The sequence below is a fragment of the Rhodamnia argentea genome, chromosome 3 (genome assembly GCF_020921035.1).
Source record: "Rhodamnia argentea isolate NSW1041297 chromosome 3, ASM2092103v1, whole genome shotgun sequence".
NCBI lineage: Eukaryota > Viridiplantae > Streptophyta > Magnoliopsida > Myrtales > Myrtaceae > Rhodamnia > Rhodamnia argentea.
In genome coordinates, this window is record NC_063152.1 from 25222641 (window position 1) to 25250106 (window position 27466).

At 38.9% G+C, this 27466-nt stretch overlaps 1 protein-coding gene and 1 long non-coding RNA gene across 5 annotated transcripts in view; one reads left to right on the top strand and one right to left on the bottom strand.

The window, feature by feature from the left end:
• Window positions 1–11605: 11605 nt before the first annotated feature.
• The window catches only part of LOC115731609 (beta-amyrin 6-beta-monooxygenase-like), a 57391-nt gene continuing 41530 nt past the window's right edge, over window positions 11606–27466 (bottom strand). The window contains exons 1-3 of one of the 4 annotated variants that reach the window (XM_048276131.1): window positions 12385–13511; window positions 12100–12287; window positions 11606–12010 (exon numbers count right to left, since the gene is read on the bottom strand). In XM_048276131.1, the coding sequence (XP_048132088.1) occupies window positions 11711–12010; window positions 12100–12287; window positions 12385–13339 (1443 nt within the window). In that variant the 5' untranslated portion in view covers window positions 13340–13511 and the 3' untranslated portion in view covers window positions 11606–11710. Of the gene's footprint in view, window positions 12011–12099; window positions 12288–12384; window positions 13512–22244; window positions 22555–22650; window positions 22839–22935; window positions 23948–27466 lie in introns of those variants that run through there. The other 3 variants (XM_048276132.1, XM_030662268.2, XM_048276137.1) reach the window with 3 other exon arrangements.
• On the top strand, window positions 13222–23943 carry LOC125314249. The gene is made up of 3 exons (XR_007197809.1): window positions 13222–13325; window positions 21678–21683; window positions 23883–23943. It is a non-coding gene; the product is annotated as an uncharacterized LOC125314249 (long non-coding RNA).

Sequence of the window (27466 nt, forward strand, 5' to 3'; positions counted from 1 at the left end):
TCCTTGTCGATTTTATCGAATGCCGAAAAGAAAAGCATTGAAAGCCTTCACATAGGTAAATGCGAAAAGGTTTGAGGAGGGAAATAATTGTCTCGTTCGGAGAGAAAGCGAAAAGATTTGAGGGCTCCTCCATATCAGAAAAGAAAAAAGATGACAGATTGAGTGAGAGACAAGAGTTATTACGAAATGGATCCAAGGCACCAAGACCAGAAAGGAGAGAAAAAGCTGTCCTTTTTCGTAGGGAAAGCGAGAACCTATATGCGAGACTAACGGATCAGAAAAAAGTTTATAAAGAACTTGAAGTCTCCATGCACCTAATGACCTCCAGAACTCGTCACGAAAGGTCATCGTCGCTTTTGTGATTTTCGGGCAATTTGTTTTTGCAAGTCCAAAAACATCTAAAGCCCAGACTCTGGTCGAGATACCCATTTCGGTCTACATATGGAAGGTTTTAAAAGAAGTACACGTTCATTCCAGGCGGAAATATGGGAAGCTTCCTATCCCGAGGATCTGCGAGTCATGGCCATTGATGGCAACCCCGTTTCCCTCTCAATCCTCGTTGCTATGCTGAAAAAGTGCATGTACAAGGTTTCAGCTTATGCGAAAGCAACGGAAGCCTTACAAGTGCTGAGGCAGTACAAATATGATTTTGACATCGTCGTCACAGCCATGGTAGGGATCGACATGGACGGTCTCAGTCTCTTAAAGATCATTGATTCTGAGTTGAATATACAGGTCATCGTAGCATCGGCAAGTGATGATCAGCAGTTCATAACGAGGGCCATATTGCATGGTGTTCGATACATCCTAGAGAAGCCGCTCTGCGTTCGAGTGCTCCAAAACATTTGGCAGCATGCTGTAAGGAAGCAATTACTCGAACAAAAAAACTATGGCCAAGCCGACGACGACGATTTTGTCGAAAAGAAAAGGCCCCTTTGGTCCGCCAAGCTTCATTCTATATTCATTGAGGCGGTTCGACAGCTAGGAATCAATTCAGCACGACCAATGGCTGTACACGGAATAATGAATATAGACGGACTCACCATGCAAAGTGTCACGAATCACCTTCAAAGGGTTAGAGATAAGTCGAGGAAGCACGATGCAGGTTGGGACCAACACGACAGACCAAAGTTGATTGGAAGATCAATACCGGGAAAATCTACCGAGCAAAAGGTACTCGGCCACTTCCCAATCAAGAATACATGTCATACCAACCTTCCGCTGGTGGTTCTAGCAGCGCACCAGGTTGATCATCCCTACAAGTTTCCGAGCAACGGCGGAAGTTCAAGCTCAAGGGGTCGATCGCTCACGGTGAAAACAAAGTGGGAAATCCGTCGCTAGTGTTAGCAAGTAACACTACCCAATTCGAGTATCAATCGGAAGATTACTTTGATGATGAGCTCACCACATTGATCGCCCGGTTCGAGCCGAAGGACCTCCCGAGTTGTGATCCGAAGCAAGTGATTATGGATCCTTGAACAACGATCGTTGGTGTATAATCCAAGACAAAATCGATCGATCATTGGAATGGCCAAGCAAGAGAGGTGGAACCAATCTCGCATGAATACTTCTTTGATTCCATGTATAGTTCCCTGCGTGGGATATTTTTTTTACTTTCTAGCTGTCTAGAATTTGCCTAGAGTTAAAGGGCGAATTTTCTCCTCCCTTATCAAATGCGTGAGTTCCTTGTTAAGCTAGGCTCGTAGCAAATCAATTTGTGGACGACGCCCCTGAACATCCGTAAAGAGAGATTCCGAATAGCCTTACTTAGGAGAATACGAGTAAAAGACCAAGCGGGCTCAAAGATGGGTAACTCCGTATCGTCCCAATTGGCTCTCGGTCATTCCAAACTCTAAATTATGCTTATTTTATTCTCGACGGGGATTGCCAACCTGTTTTGAGAACAATATAGCAAAAAGCGAACCAACCGTGGACGCCAACATCACCATAGCCTGGTGGTTGGGGGAATGACAGTGGTCCGAGGCGTCCCAGGTTCGATCCCGGGATTTGGTATAAATGTACAAAGATTAATAAAAACCTTTTTGCTTCGCAGTTCAATGCCGATTGGAGCTCAGCCCGGATGGTTACAAAACCGGAGAGATAACATCCCGGACATACAATCCGATCCAGATGAATCGATCTTTTCAAATTCAAAGTTTGCAAGGAATACGTACAAGGGTAAAGCGGTATCGTTTCAACTCGTTTAGAACATGAGAACGTACATTAATGCTTTCCCTTTTGATTTTTACAGGGTCATCGCCTTTCCGGATAGGGAAGTATCCATTCTCCCCGAAAAATTAATGAAATAAGAAATTCCCGGAGCCTTTGACAATCTCATGTTTCGAACCGGATAATGAAGTTTTGCAACTCATTTGCATGAGCAGGGGCAACTCCCAATCCACGCCCCTAAGAAGTTTCTTATTTGCTTGCGAATTCCGTCCACCAAGATAAAAAGTTGCTACATTTTATATGCTCAAAAACACTCATACATTGCATAGTTTGCGCATGACTGTTCCTCATGTTTAATTTACCAACTCTGAATAAGGAATATGAACTACATAAGATACATCGAATGTATGGAATGGGGGAGGGCAGGATGATGAAAGGCAATCCTTTCCCAAACACGTCCAATTTTTTCCGGGCGAGATGAACGGTGGCAAAATTCCGCATTCCCCGAGGTAAAGAGTTTTCTCGCAAAGGTACGATAACCGGAAGTGACGGAGGCGTTCATTTCTCTATCCTAAACACTACAGGTTATCCATTGATTACCCATTTTGAGCGGTGGTTTCATTTCTTTACCCCTGTCAAGAACCACCCTACATCGGGGTCCAGACGAGTTAATTCTAACATTAATCTGCGGGTGTTTCTTTGCATTTATACTCGAATTTTAATTCAAGTGCCTTAGGATGATGAAGAGCATTCTCTTCTCTATCCTATACACTTCATTCTTTGCATAGCCCACTTGAGCCTGCAAATTCATTTCTTAAACCCCCGTTGGTGATCATTTGCTCATTCCAAAGGCGAAGATAGCATTTTCCCAAGGATTAGAATTGGAGATGGTCGAGTCAACAGAGAATTCCCGAATGATCATTATGCTTGTTGTAATTCCTGGTCCAAAGTCATGGGATTGTAAAAAAAAGGAGAGGCAAACTCAGCTTAAAGGAGAAGGGCCCGCTCTCAAAAAAAAAAAAAAAAAAAAAAAAGCAAAATAAAGAGATGTCGAAGGGCTCTCAAAGAAAAAGGAAAAGAAATCTTTTCTAGAAAAAAAGAAGAAAAAAAGAAAAATGAGAGTCGGGAGTAAGAAAAGCAAAGGCCGATCTCATATGAAAATTTCAAGCATAGGAAAAGCAAAGTGCCTACCAAAAGTAAGGCCAATGCACATTCATTTGTAAAGTACTTCTGAATTTTGAATGTACATTTTTGCATGTTAAGTTGTAAATTCCATGTACATGTTTGCATTGTGTCTCTTGCAAATCCTTGACAGACACTTGTTGTGAAGAAGACTCCCCAAGAAATCGGTTTGTAAAGTGCAATTTTCAGTAGAAAACTATCATCCCTCATTCAATGATGGTATTCTTTTCAAGACATTTCCAAGACCAAGATCGGTGACTAGTCGGCGATGATCACCAACGTCAAGCCCCTTCTCATTTAATTTTCGAGCCAAAACGAGCCTTTTCGTTCCTCGGTCCCCAATCCTAGCCTACGTTATAACCCTCCAAAGTCTCTTCGATTAGGGCACTTGAGTTAACGTAGAGTTAAATGATTTTAAGCATCACTCGAAGAAGTTCGAGCAAGATTATTTCTCTCTCATTTTTGCAGGATTCTTGACTTGTAAATCCGGAGCAAATGATGAAGAAATTCATTTCAAGCAACCTTGACTCAACCGGAGTCCCCTTTGTAAACCTTTGACCTAGCTCTCATTACGGTCCTAATCAAGACCTCCCAGATCGACTCGGTCGTATCAATTGCGAGATTACTTGGATCCTTATCGAATGCGATGATGGAAAGATTGAGTGATTTCTCTTGAATCCCGCAGACGGGATAAATAGCTTTTCTCGAGAGTGAGAGAAAGCCCTTTCGGACTGAAGTCCCCCATTCAGCTCACATTTGAGGTATTCGTAATGTGAGAACCTCCCTGGACAAAATTGGTAATGCAAACTTGACAGAATGGTTATGCATGAACCATAGTATGAGTGATTGCATTATACTCATTGTTGAATATGTTTGTGTGTGTTACCTCGACATTCTATGATAGGTAATACATTCCCGATGTTCGAGTTCCCTCCCAAGGTCTCGAAATTCATCCAAGGATTATTGAATGAGCAAGTTTTTTGGCAAATGCCTACTGTGCACGATACAAACAATCCGCTTCGTTCCTTGATTAATCGTTTGGAGAACCCGGGTAAGTTTTCTGAACCCCTTTTTAAATTAACAACTCTTCTCATGATAGTTGTTATGATTCAATTCAGGCAATATGCCCCTTTTGTACTTATCGATTCCATTCGATGGTGCTCCTATCAAATATTGTTCAATTCGGGCAATATGCCTCTTCGTCAAGTCGTGTAGACATATGCACCGGCGATCTTGACATCTTATCAAATCATAACGACGTAGCTCTTATGGTTTCAATCTCGGGGCGTGAAGACATATGCACCGGCGATCTTGACATCTTATCAAATCATAACGACATAGCTCTTATGGTTTCAATCTCGGGACGTGAAGACATATGCACCGGCGATCTTCACATCTCTTCAAATCATAACGACGTAGCTCTTATGATTTCAAGATCGAATCACGAAGACGTATGCACCGGTGATCTTGACCTTTAGTCGGCTCATAATGACATAGCTCTTATGATTTTCGGCTCCTTTATCAAATCATGAAGACATAAGCACCCATATTTTTGATCCAAACCAAATCATAACGACGTAGCTCTTATGATTTTGGTTCCCCTTTATCGAATCGTGAAGACATATGCCTGGCGATTTCGACATTTAATCAACTCACAACGACGTAGCTCTTGTGAACTTGATCCCACTTCTTTCGACTCACAACGACGTAGCTCTTGTGATCTCAAACGACACACATATCTTGCGCTGTCTTGCATTAGGGAGAAGTCTCCGATAACAGATAGGCCAAATACCTTAAAATCCTTGCATCCGCAAAAAGAAGCTTGGAAATTAAGAGAACCATTAGCTTACGAAAAATTTGGTAAAACAGGTATTCTTGTATGCGATCCATGTGCAGGTTTCTCTAACATGAAAAAGGGAAATTATGACACGTGTTATTTACAGTCTTGCATATCATGCATCACTTCATTACATAAAAAAATGGGATTAAAACTCCCGCCAAAAAGTTCATCCATAATTTGCACTGTCAAAATTTAGGATTCAATTTTGTCTTTGAGCGGAACCTCTACGAGCCTCCACTCAAAGAGGGGCAACTGTTGATGCCTAAATTTTGATTAATCTATTTTTTGCATAAAAATTATAAAAAATCATCTCACATATTTATTTTTAGCGTACATTGCATTGGCATATAATCGGGCAAGCAGAACACTTAATTTAGCATGCGTCTAGACTATGCACGGGATGGAAAAATACACCGAGAAGATTTGAAACTTCAAGGACTGTATTGCAAATACTTAAAATTTCAGGGACTGTATTGCAAATACTTGGAACTTCAGGGACTGTATTGCAAATACCAAAAGAAGATGAAGAAGGGAAGATGATGAAGGGAAGATAATGAAAAGAAGATGAAGAAGGGAAGATGATGAAGGGAAGATAATGAAGGGAAGATGAAAATGGAAGGTGAAGAAATGAAGATGAAGAAGGGAAGATGAAAATGGAAGGTGAAGAAATGAAGATGAAGAAGAGAAGATGAAGATGGAAGGTGAAGAAATGAAGGTGAAGAATGAAGGATGAAGAACTTTGCCTATAAAAGAGAGAGCTCTTGAGAAGAGTTTTAGAAGGGGGAAGTGGAAGAGAATTAAAAGAGAGAGCTCTTGAGAAGAGTTTTAGAAGGGGGAAGTGGAAGAGAATTAAAAGAGAGAGCTCTTGAGAAGAGTTTTAGAAGGGGGAAGTGGAAGAGAATTGAGAAAGAGAGTAGAAGAGAATTGAGAGAGTTTTTTTAGGAAGAGTGGAAGAGAATTGAGAGAGTTTTGAGAGAGTTTTTGAGAAGAATTTTTAGAGAGGAAAAAGAGAGTTCTTGAGAAAAATCAGAAGAGAAAATTCGAGAGTGAAGAAAAGTGTTTTAGTCGAGCATCATCTTCGACGAGTCCCGACACATATTTCGCCCCTCGCAACCCAACAACGCCATTGCTTGCCATTTTCGACGACAGCCGCGTTCTTCCAGCTCCGAGATCTTGAAGGGAACTATAACGTGTATGTGAGTAAGATTTTGTGTAATAGAAGGTAATCCTTTCCATCTCGATCTACAAAAATGTAATCGTTTGGTGTGAACATTCGTTTGTTTATTTTAGACATGCCACGTGTTCCAAATTTTAGCATTATTACATGTTAATTTATTTCTGTAAATACTCGTGATTGGCTGCGTTTTCTTTCTTTCTAAATCACCCATGGTGTATATCGTACAAAGTTCAATGTTTTACATCCCCATAAAAAAGAAGAAAAAACCAAAAAAATTGCATCTTTGAATTTCAAGTAAAATCCATCAAAATTGCCAAATCAAATATTTTTCATGAAAATGGTACCGAAAGGGCGTTAGAGAAATCCGACGTAACCAAATCCCCCGAATTCAAAATCTACGGTTCGCGGAAATAAGATAGTTTTCTCCCGCTATTTTATTTAGGTTTCTAATCAACCTACCGAAAATGATTAGTGGCGACTCCAATTCAAAACACGTTGCATGTTAATTATTTGAATCTTAAGTTGCGATTTGGTATGGACTTGGGAGAGTCCGAGTTAGGTTAGTTAATTAATTAACCCGATAATCCATTAGCCCGAAAATAAACTCGTTTATTTTGAAGGTCGCGACAATTTGGAAATTTTTTTCTTAATTTAGGGGGATTAAATAAACTCAATTAGGACCTGCATGGTAACTATTCTCATTTTCTTATTATGATTCTGGGAATAAAAAAGGATAAGAATCGCAATTGGTAATGCAAATAAATTTGATTTTGATTACGTTCCCGTAATCGGTTTTAGAGCAAAATTCGGAACAAAAAAAAAGTTGGTACTAGAAAAAAGAATCACTTTTGAGAATTACAAAACAAAATGAAGTCTCACATCTCTCACTTTTCCCTTTCGGATCTCTCTTCACTTTTCCCTCAACCTAATAAAAATAAAAATAAAAAAATTCAAAAAAATTGAAAAATTTTAAAAAAATCACAAAAAATTTAGAAAATCCCTAAAAATAGAATAAGCTTATATTAGGCTAGTTTGACCTCATTTTCATAAATTTGGGCCTAAATTTTCTAGATTTCATAGATTTCACTCTTCTGCAAAAATGTCACAGAAGAAGATGACATCCAACATGTGGATGATAACATATATACTCATAGCCGTGCGTCACAAAATGTAAACATCTGTACGTGACGCTAAAGTCAAACAGCCACTTGGATTTAGGACAGAAGCTGCAAAATGATAGTGAAGTACTTGTACTTCGTATCAAGGAGGATGATTTTTTTTTTGTCGGTGGATAATTTGATTATTCGGCTGCTATGTTTGTATGTATTTTGGACAACACAATATTTAAAGAAAAAAAAATGAGTTCTTAATATGGGAACTATCCCATGCTTCAATCAAACTTCAAACGTAATGTATTAAAATTTGTGTTTCTTTTATGACATGCTAAAAAAAAATAATGTATTTTAAATTATTTTAGTGTGCATTGAAAATTAGTCTTCAATTTATGATGAAATTTTACAAAGTAACTACATAGTTATTTGACTTAAATGAAAAAATTTGGAAGAGAAACAGTTTTTTGAAACAGAAATTTATGCAGTTATCAAACACGTTTCTATTCCAGGAACAAAAATTTTGGGCAGTTATTAAACGCGTTTGGATTCTTTAAAATTCATCCAGGAACAAAATCAGAAAAAGTCATTTTAATCGGAATCAGTTTTTCGGAACGGGATGATTACCAAGCACAGTCTTAACCTCTGGAGACGACAATATATTTAATTTATGTGTTTTCATAAGATCTTTATTTTTTTAGTGGGTAGTGAGTGACAGTTTCGTCTTTTCTTCCTTCCATCATCGAGGGTCCGACAGGAGAAGTATTAGATGATATTTTGCTCGGCAATTATCTGATGTTTAAGGCCTAGCAGCCGTAGACGATTCAAAGGATAGTGACCTTCGTGCGTGATGAAGTTGACAGTGGAATTTTTAATTCATTTAGAACGAACAGAGTCATGGTCCGCAATAAATAGCTAACGTGAGGTTACGCCACGGCTTGAATGAATGGAAGACCACGTTAACGATTTTCGGGAAAGAATTGACTAAAAAGACAATATTGAAAACTTTACAACTAATTCCACACTCGTACAATAAATTTATAACTGATTTGGTAACTTTTCCTATCGATTGATTTGGCTTTAAATTTGCATTAGCTGCAAGATCAATGAGACATTAATTAAAATTTTACAATGCACGTAATTAACTTGATCATATAGAACAAAAGGAAGCGTTTAGACGGGAAAGGAACGTCGAAGGGAAAAGATGGAGACCGCCAATTTGGACTTAAGCCGTGGATTTCGGACGTGCATTCATTTCAAAATCCACAGTTGGAGCGCTAAAGCCATTGGATTCAATATTAAAATGCCTTCTTAGCCATTCAAGACGACCTTGACTCGAAGAATTACAGTCAATCATGATAATTATAATAATAATAATGATCATTACCCACAAAAAATAATTAAACGCACTCCTAAAGTTCCAAAATCGTTACCTTAGCTCAGCAAATCCAATTATAGTCGAAAGATAGCTTTTAATTTTTTGTCGAATTCCATTTTGTTTCCCACTATACATTCCAACGACGTCTTCACTCATGTTGACATGTAGCTTTAGAATAGGGAAAATCATCCCCAAAAAAAAAAAGTCATAAACTTATTGCAATTATTTCAATTCAGCCTTGAATCCCTTTTTTTTTTTTTTTTCAATTGAGTCATAAACCTTTTGCATCCGTGCCAATTGAATCTGGCCAATTTTGGCTGAAAATCACCGATGTGGTGCAATTGGTACTAACGTGGTAATTTTTTAATGGCATTTTATTATTTTAATTTTTTTATTTGTTTACTTATTTATTCTCTCCTTTTCTTTTTTCTTTCTCTTTTCTTTTCTTTTTCTTTTCTTTCTCTTTCTTTTATCTTCTTCCTCCAACAGATCGTTAAGTTCTAGCAACCGCCCGGAGGGGAGGGCCTCGCCTACCTCTAGCAAAGCTCATCCCCGCCGGCCACTAGGCTTCACCTCCTTGTCATCGATCTCCACAACCTGCATCCAGAACTCGACCCCGATCGTGGCCTTGGTATTGTTGTCGAACTCATTGAACGCGAACCACGAGAGGAGGTTGGACTTCTCAATGGCGCAATCGTTGATTAACACGATTTTGAAAAGGTACTCCTCGCCCTAAGTGTCTTTCTACATTCGATCGGGAAATCCCAGAGCCATGGCGGAGATTAGAGTTACTTCAATAAGGGTTTTCATGGTGACGGAGGAGGTCGTGGAGATTGATGGCAAGGAGGTGAAGGCCTAGATTCGGGACATCGCCGACCACTAGTGAGGGCAACCTCCCCATCGCCGGGAGGCTCGCCCTTGTGGGAGAGGGTCACCCTCGCTAGTGGTCGGTGGGGGGTGAGCTTCTCTAGGGTCGGCGAGATCGCCAAGGTCCGGTGATTAGTTGGAGGAAGAAGGAAGAAAAAAAAAATAAAAGAGAAAGAAAAAATAAAATTAAAAAATAATTAAAAACTAACAAAGTATTAAAATATTACTGAAAATTATCGACGTCGGTGCCGACCGAGCCATGTTAGCAATTTTCAGCCTAGATACACCAGATGAACTAAATTGCCACAAATGTAAAATGTTTATGACTTAATTGGCAAAAAAAATATATAGGTTTATGAATAAATTGTCTCAATTGCAATAGGTTTAGGACATTTTATGTAATTTTTCCCTTTAAAATATTGCGCGAAATATTTGTACTTGAAGATAATGTTGAGTGCGAGCTCATATCTTATGAAATTATTTGTACTCGTTGCTGACACCTAAGTATTAGCTATCATATGCATTTCTTTATCGCATATGAAAGCTAGAGATTGGCCTAGATATCTAAATGAAAATACTTGATTGCATAGTTCACATTTGCATTTTATTAAAGTGACATCACATGCAAGTCATATGGCTCTCAAATGAAGTTATCATGGACGGTCGTGTGTCCAAATAGAGTACTATGGGGAAAGTTATCAAAAGAGTCCTAAATCTACTACAATTATGTCACTTCAGTTCTTAATCATTTTTTTTTATGCAAATTGAGTTATAAATCTTTTGCATTTGTATGAATTCGGCTCATCCAGCCAATTTTTACCGCAAATCACTAATATGGACATCGGCTATCCTTAATGGCCCAGCCAGCACAGACGTGAATAATTTTTAATAATATTTTAACTTGTTTCAAATTTTTTTATTTTTGATTTTTTTTCTTCCATTCCTTTTTCCTCCGGCTGTTGCCGGACCTCAGTTTTTAGTCAGAGGCGAGGGCCAGCGGGCAAGGCGAGGGCAAGGCTCACCCATCAGCAGTAGCCGACGGGCCAGAAGAAAATTGAAAATTTTCCACTTTTTTGCTTTCATGTGGAAATGCTGTACACAATCTGCATTTTGTGGAAAATTCATGAGTAATAATCCAGTCAGCATTGTCATACTGGATGAACACACAAGAGCACGTGGTTAGATCGTTGAACAGACTGTGACCTTCTCATTTACGGTAGCCGTGCAATTAATAATTTCATCTAAAAACGTGAATATAAAATGCTATTTTGTAGAATCAAGTCAAGCTGGAATACCTTTCTTTACCACTATCGCCTCAGGCATATGCCAAAATTAATTTGTTCTAGCACATGCATGTCACGAGGAATAACTAGACGTATTGCCACTTTATACTATTGTATCTAATTAGAATTTCCCTGAACTAATAACGCGACTTGATTTAAGTGGATATTTTTCTTATTATCGACTCTTAGACACAAAAAAGAAAATACATCCAAACCAATCGAAAATCGCATAATCAATCCTAAATCTGGTGTCCATGACTAATATAACATCATTTCAGTGAAACTTTCTTTAATGCTAGTTCTTGGACATAAGGGGCAAAAATACAACCTAAAACCAATATTAATTCCGAAGTTACCTATTGGCGCTAGTGATGACTGATGACGTGGTTCAAATTCATGGTTCTGGACTAAGAGATGATAAATGAAGATGAAAAATGCTCATCTGGATTTCGCTCTCATCTGAAACGAGTACTGCCAAAGGGAATCCGCGCTCGTGTTATTGAAAAACTAGTTATGCAAAAGAAATGAGGGAGGATGTAGTTATTCTGGAGGAACTAAGTAAAACTTTTATTTTAAGCAACAGAACGATGTTACACCGGAGAAAAAAATTAAGATTCCAGCAGAAAATATAAAGAAAATGGTGGGTGTACACCGTGAGGAGGATCGGTGTATGAGCTAATTTAAGATCATCTGAGCATTGCTCAGCTATTGGTTAAGGGGTTGGAGGCGAATAAGAAGACCGTTGGAAGGGACCGGTGAGGGATTGTAGATGATCTTTTCATCCCGATCGACCTTCTCAAGCTTGAATTTCGTCACGAGATTGTGCATGAAAATGAGTATTTCGAGCCGAGCATACTCTTTTCCGGGGCACATGCGAGGTCCACCTCCGAAGGGAACATAGGTGAAAGGCGCGGGTCCATTTCCTTCGAATCTTGAGGGGTCGAATTTTTCAGGATCGGGGAAGTACTTGGGGTTCTTGTGAGTTGTATAAACTGTCCAAAATGTCTGCAAAGAACAAAAGGATTAAGAAAATCAATGCATATTATCACTAGTTAATGACCCAATGAAAAAAAGGATCATAAGTAGACATTTACCTTCCATCCCTTTGGAATTGTGAAACCAGCAAAAGTGAAATCGGTGATGGCCTCCCTGAATGACCCCTGTGCAGGTGGAGTTAACCTCATCGACTCACAAGCCACGTTCCATGAATACTTCATCTTTTGGATATCATCCCAGTTCAATAATTCACCTGGGGCTTTAGACTTTGCAATCTCCATTTGCTCTGTTGACATTGAAGCAAGCAAGTTAAATATGTGCAAACTATATAGATTTTGCTTTGAAAGAATATAATAATGTGGCAATGAAACTAGAATATTTACCTTTGTAAACTTTCTCGTAAATGTGGGGCAACGAAGCTAGATAGTTTACTATTACGGTGATAGATGTACTGGTGGTATCATGACTTGCAATGAGCAATCCAATGATTTTGTTGGATGTGTCCATTTCGTAATAAACACTACCGTCATCATCTGCTTCGGTAAGCAATCGGGTCAACAAGTCCCTTGCTTTCGCATCTTTGCCCTCCGAAATCTCCTGCTTCCTTTGTCTGATAATGTTGAGAAGCTCTTGCCTTATCACTTTTCCTCCTTCAACTGCTTTGTTGAATGGCGTGCCAGGAACATTGATTGGCACCGAAGTGAATCCCGGAGCAATACGAGCAAATGGGTCGGCGAATTTCGACACGACCTTAGGGTCCTTAATATTCATGAACAAACGGCACGCCAAGGCGAAGGTGTAGTTCTTTGTCGAAGGAAACACCTTCACTTCCTTATAAGGAGACCAGTCACTCTCCAGGTGATCCTTAGTCATGGAGTCCATGATAGGTATGTAACACTGGAGAGCCTCTGGTTTCAAAAACTCCGGCAAGAAGCTGCGCATCTTCTTGGGGTCATCCTTGTTGAACTTCTCCATGGTTTCGGGGAAGATGGCGACCTTCTTCATGGAGGTTGGCCACCAGGTGGTGATGTACTTGTTCTGGCCGGAGAACAAGAACTTGTTGCCAGATGCGCCGCAGAACACGGCCATGTCCTCCCCGAGCAACGAGGTACGGAAGACATCCGGCGAGTACTTGGCCGTGCGGTCGTTTATGAACTTCTCGGGGCAGCCGCTCTTTGCTGCGCCTACGAAAGCGGGGGACTCGCCGATGATGGGCCATCCCTTTTTGCCAGGTGGCAGGTTAGGGACGGAGGGCTTCTTTCGGAAGACGAGGAAGAGAAGGTAAAGAGAGATGTAGAGGATGGAGAGGTAAAGAAACAGCTGGGTATAGAAATCCATCTTCTTCTCAGGCAAGAAGACACAAAGCTAATACTGAGAGGAAAAGATGGCTGAGGATGACGATGGAGAGAGATCACCAAGGATTGCCCTTATATAGAGATATGCAGGAAGATGACTGAGCTTAGCATGCGTGCTTTGACCTCTTCTGGATTATGAATTTTCTTGACAGTGATCGGTCCCCAAAGTTGAAGCTGCCTGAGAGCATGACCAGACCACCTTGTTTCTAGACGTGGTAAAAGAAACATTATTAATATCGTTGATTATAAGTCGGAGGTGTACCTGGCCAAGGGAGACCTTATTGAATATTGAGGGCTGCCCTAGGGTTTGTGCTGGTTATATTAGTATTGTTTGGTCAATATTTGATAGCCTTAAGGTCGTAACAGTTGAATAAATAAAAACGACAGCATTGACCGGCATACTTATGATTTTCCACAGAAGCCGCGGTCTGTGTGCAAGCATTTCAACATGACAGAAACGTGGTCGTATTTTGGGGTTTGAATTCGGTTTCTTTACACGTACATGAGCCGAGTAACACATCTCCAAGACAATGGAATCATTCATTTTTTTAGTGTGATTACCCATAAATTGGAAGGATCCATATCTTACGAGTTTTTCTTATTTTACACAGGAATTACGATTTCATAGATATATTATGCATGAATTATGCTTTGATAGAGGAAACGTGACAATATATTCTCTCTTTTTTTCTGCCGGTCAAAGTCGACGTGCATATGAAAATCAAATGCTAAACGAAGTCGCTGTTTGAGCATCAAGTTATATTCTAACCATTTGCCATGGACAAGAACGCCATTTCGCGATCTTAGAGGTACCTCGTCAACATCGAACACCGGAAGAAGCGAGGTCATTCAACGTTTACAAGTCCAGCTTCATCCTCGGCGGGTTAGAAAAATGTAGCCCGGTGTTGTGGCGGGCGGTGAGGGCAGGTGAAAAGTTGGATTGTTTTTCCAGAGACCGAAACGGATTGTCATTAGTGATGTGCCGGAGAGAAAACTTTGCATATGCAGTCGGATAACAAAATGTTCCCGAATAATTGAGTGTTTATTCCCAAATTCTCAATCTTTTCTCACACATCACTTCTAAACACTCGTAATTCTCTAAAATTGTTCACCAATCGCGTTCTAAGTATGACAATTCAGAACAAACAACAATACTGTCCGATGATAGGCATACTTATGATTTCCCACGGAAACCGCAGTTTGTGTGGCAGTATTTCAACACGATCGCAACGTGGTTAAATGTACATTGTGAATTAAGTTTCTTAACTCGTATATTAGCCGTATGAGACATCCCATAACGATATGCGAATTTAAATGTTTTCCGTACGTAACTCTGTTTCAGCATAATTGAATCGACGATGAAATCTTTGTCAATATTGAAAAGGATGTTTAACCGGAATCGACAATGAAATACTTAAGGGTTAATACCATAAAAAATCCAAAAATGATACACATGTGCCAAATTTACCGTAATTTAATTTTTTAACCACAAAAAATCTCAAATTGTTACTCCTGTGATAAATTTATCCCAAATTATTATACATATAACAAATTTACATTTCATTAGTTTCCGTTAAATTTTACCGTCAAATTGCTGAGTTAGATGACGCATGACAGTTGACGGTTTTATTAGTTTGGAGTTTTAACTCTTCGTTTGTCCGTACCAATTTGACATTTTTCATGGTATTAACTCAATTTTATGGAAACTAACAGAAAATAAATTTGTCACATGTGTATCAGTTTGGTATAAATTTGTCATAAGTGTATCGGTTTAAGATTTTTTATAATCAAAACATTAGTTTGGGGTAAATTTGTCATAGGTATACCAGTTTGGGGTTTGAGGTGGTAAAAAAATTAGTTTGGGATAAATTTATCATAGATGTACCAGTTTGAGGTTTTTCATACCTGTAGCCCATGAATTAATGAATAAATCCACAAAGATTGCACATGATTATTTTTTGATTTTAGACAAGAAGGTAAATGACAAAAACATTAACGAAAACCGGAGGCAATCATGATCACCCATTTAGATTGCGAAAAAATAAAAATAAAGATAATTTGCGAAGAAATTTTTATGATTGATTGGGAAATCTTTAAAATTGTATAATGTGGCTATTTAAAGCCTATAATCGTTGATTACAAACTGTTATTGACTTAAAAGATAACTTTCGAATCCTTTCTTCGGAACAAATAAATATCTAATCACATTAGAGATTACATTACCAAAAAAAAAAAAAGTATTAGAGATTACACAAAAGTTACAACAATACTTATCCACAAGAGGTTAAATTTCTAAACTAGTGGTCACAAACAAAACCACCAGCAGTTACCTATTGTGTAGTAACATCAATCTAAAAAATGCTCGTATTTGAGAATATCGCTACTCGATAGTTACTAAGTCAATGTCAGTAACTTCATCCCCTTAGGTTTCATGATAACTGATATTTGCTATAGATAATTTTTGTCAGCCGTTCTTTTCATCGATGATTGTTATTGATCACTCGTCGGTTGTAATTAAAAGTTGTTTTTTTTTTTTTTGGATGTTAGCAAACTTATGAAAAATTCCAAATAAAGGCCTGCAGTCTTATTATTTTCTCAAATAAGGGCCTGAAGTGGATTGCTTAAAAAAAAAAAGACTTGAAGTGCCCTCTTTGTTACAAATAAGAGTCTGACCGAAGGGCATTTTCGTCTTTTACAGTGTTAAGTTCCTTTTTTCCTTTTTCTTTTATGTTTTCATTTTCTTTTCTTTTTTTCTTTTTTCCCTATTTATTTTTTCTTTTCCTTTTTCTATGTCCTCCCCGCCATCGCCTCAAGCAAGGGCCGCCCACGCCGCTGTCGGATGGAGTCGCCCGGTCGGGTGGGCCCGCGTCGGGAGACGGCCTCGCCATCTGGGAAGGAAATGAAGTTCCCATGCATCAATATCACGCCTTTGCTCATCCCCGTTGTGCCGGACTAGTACAGCAGAGCCGCAACATCGTCCCTAGCCACCCGACTGGGCAGCAAGTCCAATTTCGTCCCCGCTGATTCCACCAGGTCGAAGTAGCTCCAGATCTTGGAATTGGAGGATTTTTCGAGCTGCAGAGAGCCTAGCAAGATCGCGAGCAATTCGAATCCTCTGACCTCGTTGTGGAGCTCGGGCACGGTGATCACCAGCTTGGGCTTGCAGTCGTTGACCTCCTCGGACAGTTTGGTCAGAGCGTACATGAGGTTGCAGGTCGCGGCGATGGTGCCTAGGAAGATGACGGAGAGGAAAAAGACAGGGAAATGAATCGAATTCAACAAGAAGAGCAAGACGACGTCGACCTTCTTGAGGTGGAGCTCATGGAGGAGGACATGGTAGAGTGGAAACGCAGGTCTTGAGCTGGCGGAAGGTGAGGGACTTGCCGGGGTCAGCGTCGATCCGAGCGAGGGATGGGAAAAGAAAAGGCAAAAAAAAAAAAATTGAAAATGAAAACAGAAAATAGAAAAAGGAAAAAAATTTAAAACGATAAAAAACGAAAATTCCCTACAATCAGGTTTTTGTTTGAAATAAAGATGACACTTCAGATCTTTTTTTGAAATAATATCCACTTCAAACCCTTATTTGAGAAAATGAAAGCACTTCAGTTGCTACAAACTTATATGTGCCAATCACTAGTGTTTTGGAGTGATATTTTATTAAATTCATAAAGTATCATTACCTTTTTGTCCTTTGAATTTTTATAGTTTGTAAGTCGGTGAACACTGAACAATGAACAATGATGATTGGACCAAAAAAAAAAAAAAACACTGAACAATGATGCAATTTTGGTAGCCACGATTGGCCAATTTAACAGACATTGATCTTAGTGCCTGTGATGTGGACAGGAGTTAATTAATTGGACGAAGACCAGGCCTCTAATCTAGAATCACCCCCCACGAACTTTTGCACCCATTTCAAAGGCGTCATTCTTTTTAATGTTAATTGTGACTTATATTTCATCAAGTCCCGCTTTGATTATTGACTCGATCTAATAGTTCCTTTTTTCATTTTTCAATCCGAAACGATAGAAAATGAGAATATTATATTTTCTGTTGCATCTAAAAATGAAAAAAAAAGTTAGGTAAATCTAGACCTATTTAACTTTGCAAAGATACTATCAAGTTTGAATGCCGCCTAGGGTTATCAAGTCTTTCACGACTTCAGGTATTCCACGGTGACGACGTAGCTCTGAGCCTCTGCAATATGAAATGATATTCTCCTCCTTGAGAGAAGAATGTTAAGAGTGAGTTCAGAGCAGGAAATTATCTTTATGCACGCCAACTTTGACATGAAGAATAGAGAGAGAACTCAGCCACACAAGAGGAGATTGTACAAAAAAAATGTCCCCAATTCTGATTAATCTTCATCTTGGTCACTGATTTTTTATAATGATTTCAAAACTGTACATAATGGAGTTACTACAACGGTTTATACACACGATATACCTAAACTAGTTTTAGTTATACTTGATTAAGTAAAAATCACATCAGGAGTAATTACCAAGATCACACAAGCATCTTTAACGTCCTAGCTCCAACTCAAGATGATTACGTAGTCGTCAATTTGAGTTCGAGCAAATATGTTCCGGGGAACGAGCCTTGGGGAAGATGTCTCTCGTTTGGTCTGTGACATCCCAAAGTCGCAAATTAGATTGAGGAGACAACATAGAGTGATTCATGAATAAACACCTACCGCTAAGGGGCCATCATCTTGTGTGGCTACTTATAGTACTCCGTCTGGGAACTTGACCCACGTGGAATGTATCATGTCTTTACATGATCAGAAAGTAACAATCTTCATAAAAATTATTATGCCTATATTGTTACAATATTTCGTCGTGCGATCATTATCCGAGTAATTGAGAGGATCTCAAATCCAAGAAAAAAGAGATTGCGCGTGAGAACACCACTAAATCATAATTCGTGAGTACACAACAATATTCCGTGGCGGGGATTCCTACACGAACAGGGAAAAATTACTAAAAAAGTCTGAAATTTATTATAATTGTACCAATTCAATTCTGAACTGTTTTTTTGCCAATTCAGTCTTAAAATTTTTTGTATTTGTGTCAAATTAGTCCATTCGGTTAATTTCAATTGGAAATCGCTGATATAACGCTAACATGGCAATTTTACTAATTTTTTAATTTTTTTCTATTTTTTCCATTTATTCGTTTCTTTTTCTTCTTTCCTATCTTTTTCTTTCTCCACCCGATCGCCCGAGGTTCGGCAATTGGCCGGGGGCAAGGGTCGTCGACTTGCTGGCCACAACAAGGGTGACCTTGCCCAGCGACGGCGTGGTCTTGCCTCGCCAGGGGTAGGAGAGCTTCTCCTGAGGCCAACAAGTCGCCGACGGTGAGCGGCTAGAGTAAAAAGAAGTAGGCAAGAAAAAAAGAAGAAAAATAAAAGAATAAAAATAAAAATAAAAATTCGAAAAAATTATCCAGATAGATCGAATTAACACAAATGTAAAAGGTTTAAGACTAAATCGGCAAAAGAAAAAAAGATTTTAGGATTGAATTGGCACAGTTGCAACAATTTTAGGACTTTTTTGGTAATTCTCCCACACAAATAGCTTAGAATAGTTCTGTCATAGCAATTTCATGCGCGAGGATCTAATGAACGCACATGAGGGACCAATTAGAAGAGTCACTATCCTGTCTTAATCTTCAATTCAAAGTGGATGTCCGGACTTCCCTAACGATGATTGTGAACGAGACTTACCGAAAATTTTGTCATTTTTGCTAGATTAATCAACGTAGAAGTCCTGAGCACACAAGTGGTGTTGAAGTCAAAAGTAAAAGATGAAGACTGAGAAAGCAATAGCCTCTCTCGTAGCTAATCAGTGGCCTTCGATCTCTCGACCTTTTATCTTCGGCCGCAGATCAAATTCACGACCAAGAAAAACAGGACTTAACCAATAAATATAACTACACTTAAAAATGAATATAACTATACTTAAAAAAATCAAACAAATGAAAGGCGGAGTGTTTGACCCAAAAAAAAAAAAAAAAAAAGGCGGAGTGCACTGTGACTTATTTGAAAATGCTTAAAAGAAGAAAAAAAATGAAAAAAAAAGATTGAAAATTAACAAGGGTAAGTTTGTTTTACTCTTTTTTATTTTTACTTTTTTCTTTGGAAAAAGTGTGCTTTACTTGTTAAAAGGGAAAGTATGTTCCAATGACAAGTTTATTTTATTCTAAAGACGTAACATATGGAAGAGAGAAAAAAATGTTTGCGCATCTCCCACAATATTTTCTCTTGCTCTCTAATCCGCAAGGAAAAAGTAAGGAAACTTGGGATCGTATCCCCCCAAATTCACTCTCTCCAAATCCCTTAATCCCCATCCCTCCTCCAAAAACAAATACTTGGTCAATAGTTTCTCTTGCTCTACAATCCTTCATAATCACTTCATCCAAACCTAGTGTAAGGGTGCATTTGTTTGGAGGAAAATTTCATGAAACGTTTTATTTTTCTTTATTTAATGACATGTGGCAGTAAACATTTTTCCGTGTTTGGATCTCATTTTGAAAATGATTTTAATCTCATAAGTTTATCGGACAATTTTTTTCCCGAATTTTTGAATAATTTCATTAAAGGAAGCTGCTAGCTTGACAGTTTGACAATACTATCAGTTATTTATGACCACAAGATCTCTCAATCAATGAATGTTTTATGCAAAACATGCAATGATGATGTGTGGGGCTTTGGTTGAGATTATACCGTCTCTGACAGATCTGTCAAGAAAACATTTCCCCCTCGCCGGTCGTCTAGAGAGCTCAAGCCTTGTCGACCTCGTGTGGGCGATCATCGGTGGCCAAGGCTCAACGATCGATGGAGAAAGAATTAACTTCCCTAATTTAATGCATGAAATTTTCATTGATCGGAAAGTGTTTTTTATTGACTAAGTTATTTCGACAAACCAAACGAGTGAAAGTCTGAAAAATCAATTCTCAAAAAATATTCACCGAAACAAACGCACCTTAAGAAAGAAAACAAGCATGGTACTACAAAATTCTAGAGGGCTATTTTCCTCCTTCCCTAGTTGGGGGAAAGTCCATCAAATCATGCCTTCTTTGATTTGTCGATTAATAAACACCGATCCATTCATTCAACTGAAAAAAGATATATTATTTTAATTGCATTCTCCCCTTTCTGTGCTAGATCTGTTGGCAGTCTGGTACAGAGGTCAACGATAGACAATAATTGAAAAATGAAAAATTGAGACGAAGCAATTTTGGTTTAATATATAGATATAGGTATGGACGATTCTATGTTGTACCCTACCTTGAAGGGACAATTTCTCCTACACAAAGCAAGTATTAATATGGTCTGTATCTGCACTCATCGCTTTCATTGCTTGCCTTGATAGAAAAAATGTCTATTTCTTACCTCATTTCCGTGTGTCAAGTGACCTTAAACTTGAACTTTACTTTTTATGTCGAGGAAATTGAAAAAGACTAAGGATGAAATGAAGGTAATTAATCAGACCATTCAAAATTTTCAAGTTTAGAAATTCCAAATTGTCAGCTGCCAATTCGCACGATTTGAATTTTGAGTGGATGGGACTAATGTTCAAGATCCAACATGATAGAGGCAGCCATCATAAGTCCAAAGAGGCAGCCGTTACAAGTCCAAATCAATGGATGTGACACTTTGGAATGTGTTCGACATGATCAAAACGGAGAGACATTCGACGTGAAAAATGAGTTACCATAAAATAATCGATTTGGCAAGAACAATCCCATAGAAAAAATTTTATGGGGCAATTTCTTACTAAAGACATAATTGGAACAAGACCGAGAAAAAATCTCGCTAAAATCGAAAGATAATAAGAAATTGGAGCCTTCTTCGGGTCAAAGTTAGATCTTGAAGCTCAATATAATGATCCAGTTAGAAATTGGCAAATGCATGCTACTAATTTTGATGTTCCTTCTCCATGAATTTCAGGTATTTGACCAATAGGCCTTTAAATTGCTCTCCAATCCAAACACCTTAACAACATACTTTCTTTTTTCAATATTACAACCTTTTTTTTTTTTTTTTTTGGCGAAGAGCATATAACAACCATGAACACCAAAAGCACAATTAGGTTCAACGTGCATTGGAAAACTTAAAGTAAATTTAAATACGAACATTGGAGCTTTCAACAAGTTTCGAAAAAAGAACTAACCTTAATTTAAATTAAAAAAATAATTGTTATTAGATAATGTTTAGACTGTACCATATAGCATTGCAACGAAACAAAGTCAGGGGAAAAAAAAGGCAAGGTGAGGGAAGAGCAAACTCCCATGAGTACATCAGATAATCAGGAGACTTAGGAATTGGTTTTACCTAGAAAGCCCTTGGACCACATGATTCTGTCTCAAGCCGACCAGGTTTGACCCGGCCCATCCCAAAAAAATTTGCACGTTTTTTACTTACAACATATATGTAAATAAATTAAGGACCACCTTTCCGACCCAAAAAGAAATAATAATAATTAAGCACCCCTTGTATTTTTTAAATACACATCCCTTCCGACTGAGCATTTCCAAAAAAAAAAAATCTTTTTTTTGAATAGTTTTTTCCGATAAGTTTCATATTCATGTGTATGAAATACATTTGGTCATACTAGCCGCTCATTTGATTACTTCTAGGTCACTCGGACAAGAGAAGATATATGTGCTCGATGAAAGTTACTAAATAAAGTTTCAACTGATTGCATATAATTGAGGATTACATATCGACACTGTTCATCACATGCACCAACTTTTATTAGATCGACCAAACATCTATTAGTCTAGGGATGAAGAAGGGAAAAACTCAACTCGAGTAACGGTAGCGTACTTGCAGCTTAGATAAGACCATTCGCAAACAAGTTCTTCCACAGCATGGAGATTACATGAGTAAGCCAGGCTATTAGTTACGGGGTTGGAGGCGAATGAGAAGACCATTGGCAGGGACGGGCGAGGGATTGTAGATGATCTTTTCATTCGGAATGACCTTCTCAATTTTGAATTTGGTCACGAGATTGTGCATGAAAATGAGTACTTCGAGCCGAGCATACTCTTTTCCAGGGCACATGCGAGGTCCTCCTCCAAAGGGCACGTAGGTGAAAGGTGCAGGTCCATTTCCTTCGAATCTCGAGGGATCAAAATTCTCGGGATCGGGGAAGTACTTGGGGTTCTTGTGAGTCGTATAAACCGTCCAAAATGTCTACAAGAAAAATGCATATCATCATTACTTGAGGATTCCATCTATTGACTCATTAAAAAAACCATGTCGAAAAGAGGTTCATAAGTAAACAGTTACCTTCCATCCCTTTGGAATTGTGTAACCGGCAAAAGTAAAGTCAGTAATTGCCTCTCTAAATGACCCTTGTGCAGGTGGAGTTAGCCTCATTGACTCACATGCGACATTCCAAGAATACTTCATTTTCTGAATATCATCCCAGTTCAGTAATTCACCGGGAGCTTTAGACTTTGCGATCTCCATTTGCTCTGTTCACATGAAGCAAGTAAGTTAAATATATGTAAACTACATTTAAAAAAGGATGTTGCCATCTTTTGTCTATGGAAATACGAATAGGACAGTTACCTTCGTAAACTTTCTCATAGATATGGGGCAGCGAAGCTAGATAGTTTACTATTACTGTGATAGTTGTACTGGTGGTGTCATGACTTGCAATGAGCAGTCCAATGATCTTGTTGGACACATCCATTTCATAATAAACACTACCATCATCATCAGCTTCGGTTAGCAATCGAGACAACAAGTCCCTCGCGTTCGCATCTTTTCCCTCCGAAATCTCCTGCTTCCTTTGTCTAATAATGTTGAGGAGCTCTTGCCTTATTACTTTTCCTCCTTCAACTGCTTTGTTGAATGGCGTGCCGGGAATATTGATAGGCACCGAAGTTAATCCCGGAGCAATACGAGCAAATGGGTCGGCGAATTTCGACACGATCTTAGGGTCCTTAATGTTCATGAACAAGCGACACGCCAAGGCGAAGGTGTAGTTCTTTGTCAAAGGAAACACCTTCACTTCCTTATAAGGAGACCAGTCACTCTCCAAGTGATCCTTAGTCATGGAGTCCATGATAGGTATGTAACACTGGAGAGCCTCTGGTTTCAAAAACTCCGGCAAGAAGCTGCGCATTTTCTTGGGGTCATCCTTGTTGAACTTCTCCATGGTTTCGGGGAAGATGGCGACCTTCTTCATGGAGGTTGGCCACCAGGTGGTGATGTACTTGTTCTGGCCGGAGAACAAGAACTTGTTGCCAGAGGCGCCGCAGAACACGGCCATGTCTTCACCGAGCAGCGAGGTACGGAAGACCTCCGGCGAGTACTTGGCTGTGCGGTCGTTTATGAACTTTTCGGGGCAGCCGCTCTTCGCTGCGCCGACGAAAGCTAGGGACTCGCCGATGATGGGCCATCCCTTTTTGCCAGGCGGCAGGTTAGGAGCGGAGGGCTTCGTTCGGAAGACGAGGAAGAGAAGGTAAAGAGAGATGTAGAGGATGGAGAGGTAAAGAAACAGCTGGGTATAGAAATCCATCTTCTTCTTCTTCTTCTTCTCAGAATGCAGCTATTGATACTGAGAAGACAGAAGATGGGTAAGGTCTGGGTTGGAGAAAAACAACCAGAATTGGGGTCATATATATAGGAGAGGATGGGTATGGGAGAAAGGTCACCAGTCATTCCGTCTAATTTGATAAATTGTTTTAAGTACTGGCAGGTTTAGAGAGAGAGAGAGGGGGGGGCGCATGGTGCCCCACTAACTGAGAGAAAGGTCACCAGTCATTCCGTCTTTGACCGCTGTTGCATATAACTGAGATCTATGTATGTGCCCCACTAACGGAGAAAGTGCGTGCATATACAAAGCCGTCCGAGTTCATATATTACCTTTCGGGCTTTACTAGCATAATAATCTTTAAGTGACTGTAAAAATAACAGTATATTATGAGCTTCAAGATTTTAAAATAACGGATTTCAAGATCTTTTTTAATTAAATGATATTTATTTTATATGGCCCAAAACAGATGGTTAATCTTATAGTTACCCAAGGATTGTTACATAATCAATTCAGTATTTTTTTTACATTTTGTTAACTAGAGTTTCATTTTTCCTTTCTGTCCCCATAAAAATGGCCGTGGAAAGTAACCATTGTCGCGACCTAAAAAAAATAAACACGAGTTAATTTTCGGGCTAATGGATTATCAGGTTAATTAATTAACTAACCTAACTCGGACTCTCCCAAGTCCATACCAAATCGCAACTTATGGTTCATGTGATTATCTTGCAAAAGATTTTTCATTTTTTGGAGCCGCCACTAATCATTTTTGGTAGGTTGATTAGAAACCTAAATAAAATAGCGGGAGAAAACTATCTTATTTCCGCGAACCGGAGATTTTGAATTCGGGGGATTTGGTTACGTCGATTTCTCTAACGCCCTTTCGGTACCATTTTCATGAAAAATATTTGATTTGGCAATTTTGATGGATTTTGCTTGAAATTCAAAGATGCAATTTTTTTGGTTTTTTCTTCTTTTTTATGGGGATGTAAAACATTGAACTTTGTACGATATACACCATGGGTGATTTAGAAAGAAAGAAAACGCAGCCGATCACGAGTATTTATAAAAATAAATTAACATGTAATAATGCTAAAATTTGGAACACGTGGCATGTCTAAAATAAACAAACAAATGTTCAAACCAAACGATTACATTTTTGTAGATCGAGATGGAAAGGATTACCTTCTATTACATAAAATCTTACTCACATACACATTATAGTTCCCTTCAAGATCTCGGAGTGGAAGAACGCGGCTGTCGTCGAAAATGGCAAGCAATGGCGTTGTTGGGTTGCGAGCGGCGAAATATGTGTCGGGACTCGTCGAAGATGATGCTCGACTAAAACACTTTTCTTCACTCTCGAATTTTCTCTTCTGATTTTTCTCAAGAACTCTCTTTTTCCTCTCTAAAAAATTCCTCTCAAAAACTCTCTCAAAACTCTCTCAATTCTCTTCCACTTCCCCCTTCTCCTTTATAGCCAAATTTCTCCACCCTTCATTCCTCATCTTCATTTCTTCACCTTCCATTTTCATCTTCCCTTCTTCATCTTCATTTCTTCACCTTCCATTTTCATCTTCCCTTCATCACCTTCCCTTCATCATCTTCCCTTCTTCATCTTCCCTTCTTCATCTTCTTTTGGTATTTGCAATATAGTCCCTGAAGTTCCAAGTATTTGCAATGCGATCCCCGAAATTTTAAGTATTTGCAATCCGGTCCCCGAAGTTTTAAGTATTTGCAATACAGTCCCTGAAGTTTCAAATCTTCTCGGTATATTTTTCCATCCCGTGCCTAGTGTAGACGCATGCTAAATTAAGTGTTCCGCTTGCCCAATTATATGCCAATGCAATGTACGCTAAAAATAAATATGTGAGATGATTTTTATTTAGAACTAAAATTAGTTCTAATTTTTATGCAAAAAATAGATTAGTCAAAATTTAGGCGTCAACAGCTGCCCCTCTTTGAGTGGAGGCTCGTAGAGGTTCCGCTCAAAGACAAAATTGAACCCTAAATTTCGACAGTGCAAATGATGAATGAACTTTTTGGCGGGAGTTTTAATCCCATTTTTATGAAGTGATGCATGATATGCAAGACTGTATATAACATGTGCTAAAACTTCTCCTCCTCTTTTTTTGTTAAAGAAACCTGCACATGGATCGCATACGAGAATACATGTTTTATCAAATACCTCGTAAGCTGACGGTTCTCTTAATTTCCAAGCTTCTTTTGCGAGATGCAAGGATTTTAAGGTATTTGGCCTATCTGTTATCGGAGACTTCTCCCTAATGCAAGACAACGCAAGATATGTGTGTCGTTTGAGATCACAAGAGCTACGTCGTTGTGAGTCGAAAGAAGTGAAATCAAGTTCACAAGAGCTACGTCGTTGTGAGTTGATTAAATGTCGAAATCGCCAGTGCATATGTCTTCACGATTCGATAAAGGGGAACCAAAATCATAAGAGCTACGTCGTTATGATTTGGTTTGGATCAAAATCATGGGTGCTTATGTCTTCATGATTTGATAAAGGAGTCGAAAATCATAAGAGCTATGTCATTATGAGCCGACTAAAGGTCAAGATCACCAGTGCATACGTCTTCGTGATTCGAGAACGAAATCATAAGAGCTACGTCGTTATGATTTGATAAGATGTCAAGATCGCAAGTGCATATGTCTTCACGACCTGACAGAAGAGGCATATTGCCTAAATTGAACAATATTTGATAGGAGCACCATTGAATGGAATCGATAAGTACAAAAAGGGCATATTGCTCGAATTGAAGCATAACAACTATCATCAGAAGAGTTGTTAATTTGAAAAGGGGTTCGGAAAACTTACCCGGGTTTCTGAGACCGAAATCATAAGAGCTACGTCGTTATGATTTGATAAGATGTCAAGATCGCAAGTGCATATGTCTTCGTGATTCGAGATCGAAATCATAAGAGCTACGTCGTTATGATTTGATAAGATGTCAAGATCGCCGGTGCATATGTCTACACGACCTGACGGGAGAGGCATATTGCCCGATTTGAACAATATTTGAGAGGAGTACCACCGAATGGAATCGATAAGTACAAAAGGGGCATATTGCCCGAATTGAATCACAACAACTATCATCAGAAGAGTTGTTAATTTGAAAAGGGGTTCGGAAAACTTACCCGGGTTCTCCAAACGATTAATCAAGGAACGAAACAGATTGCTCGTATCGTACCTGGTAGGCATTTGCCAGCAAAACTTGCTCATTCAATAATCCTTGGATGAATTTCGAGACCTCGGGAGGGAACTCGAACATCGGGAATGTATTACCTATCATAGAATGTCAGAGGTAACACACACAAACATATTCAACAATGAGTATAATGCAATCACTCATACTATGGTTCATGCATAACTATTCTGTCAAGTTTGCATTACCAATTTTGTCCAGGGAGGTTCTCACATTACGAATACCTCGAATGTGAGCTGAATGGGGGGACTTCGGTCCGAAAGGGCTTTCTCTCACTCTCGAGAAAAGCTATTTATCCTGTCTGCAGGATTCAAGAGAAATCACCCAATCTTTCCAT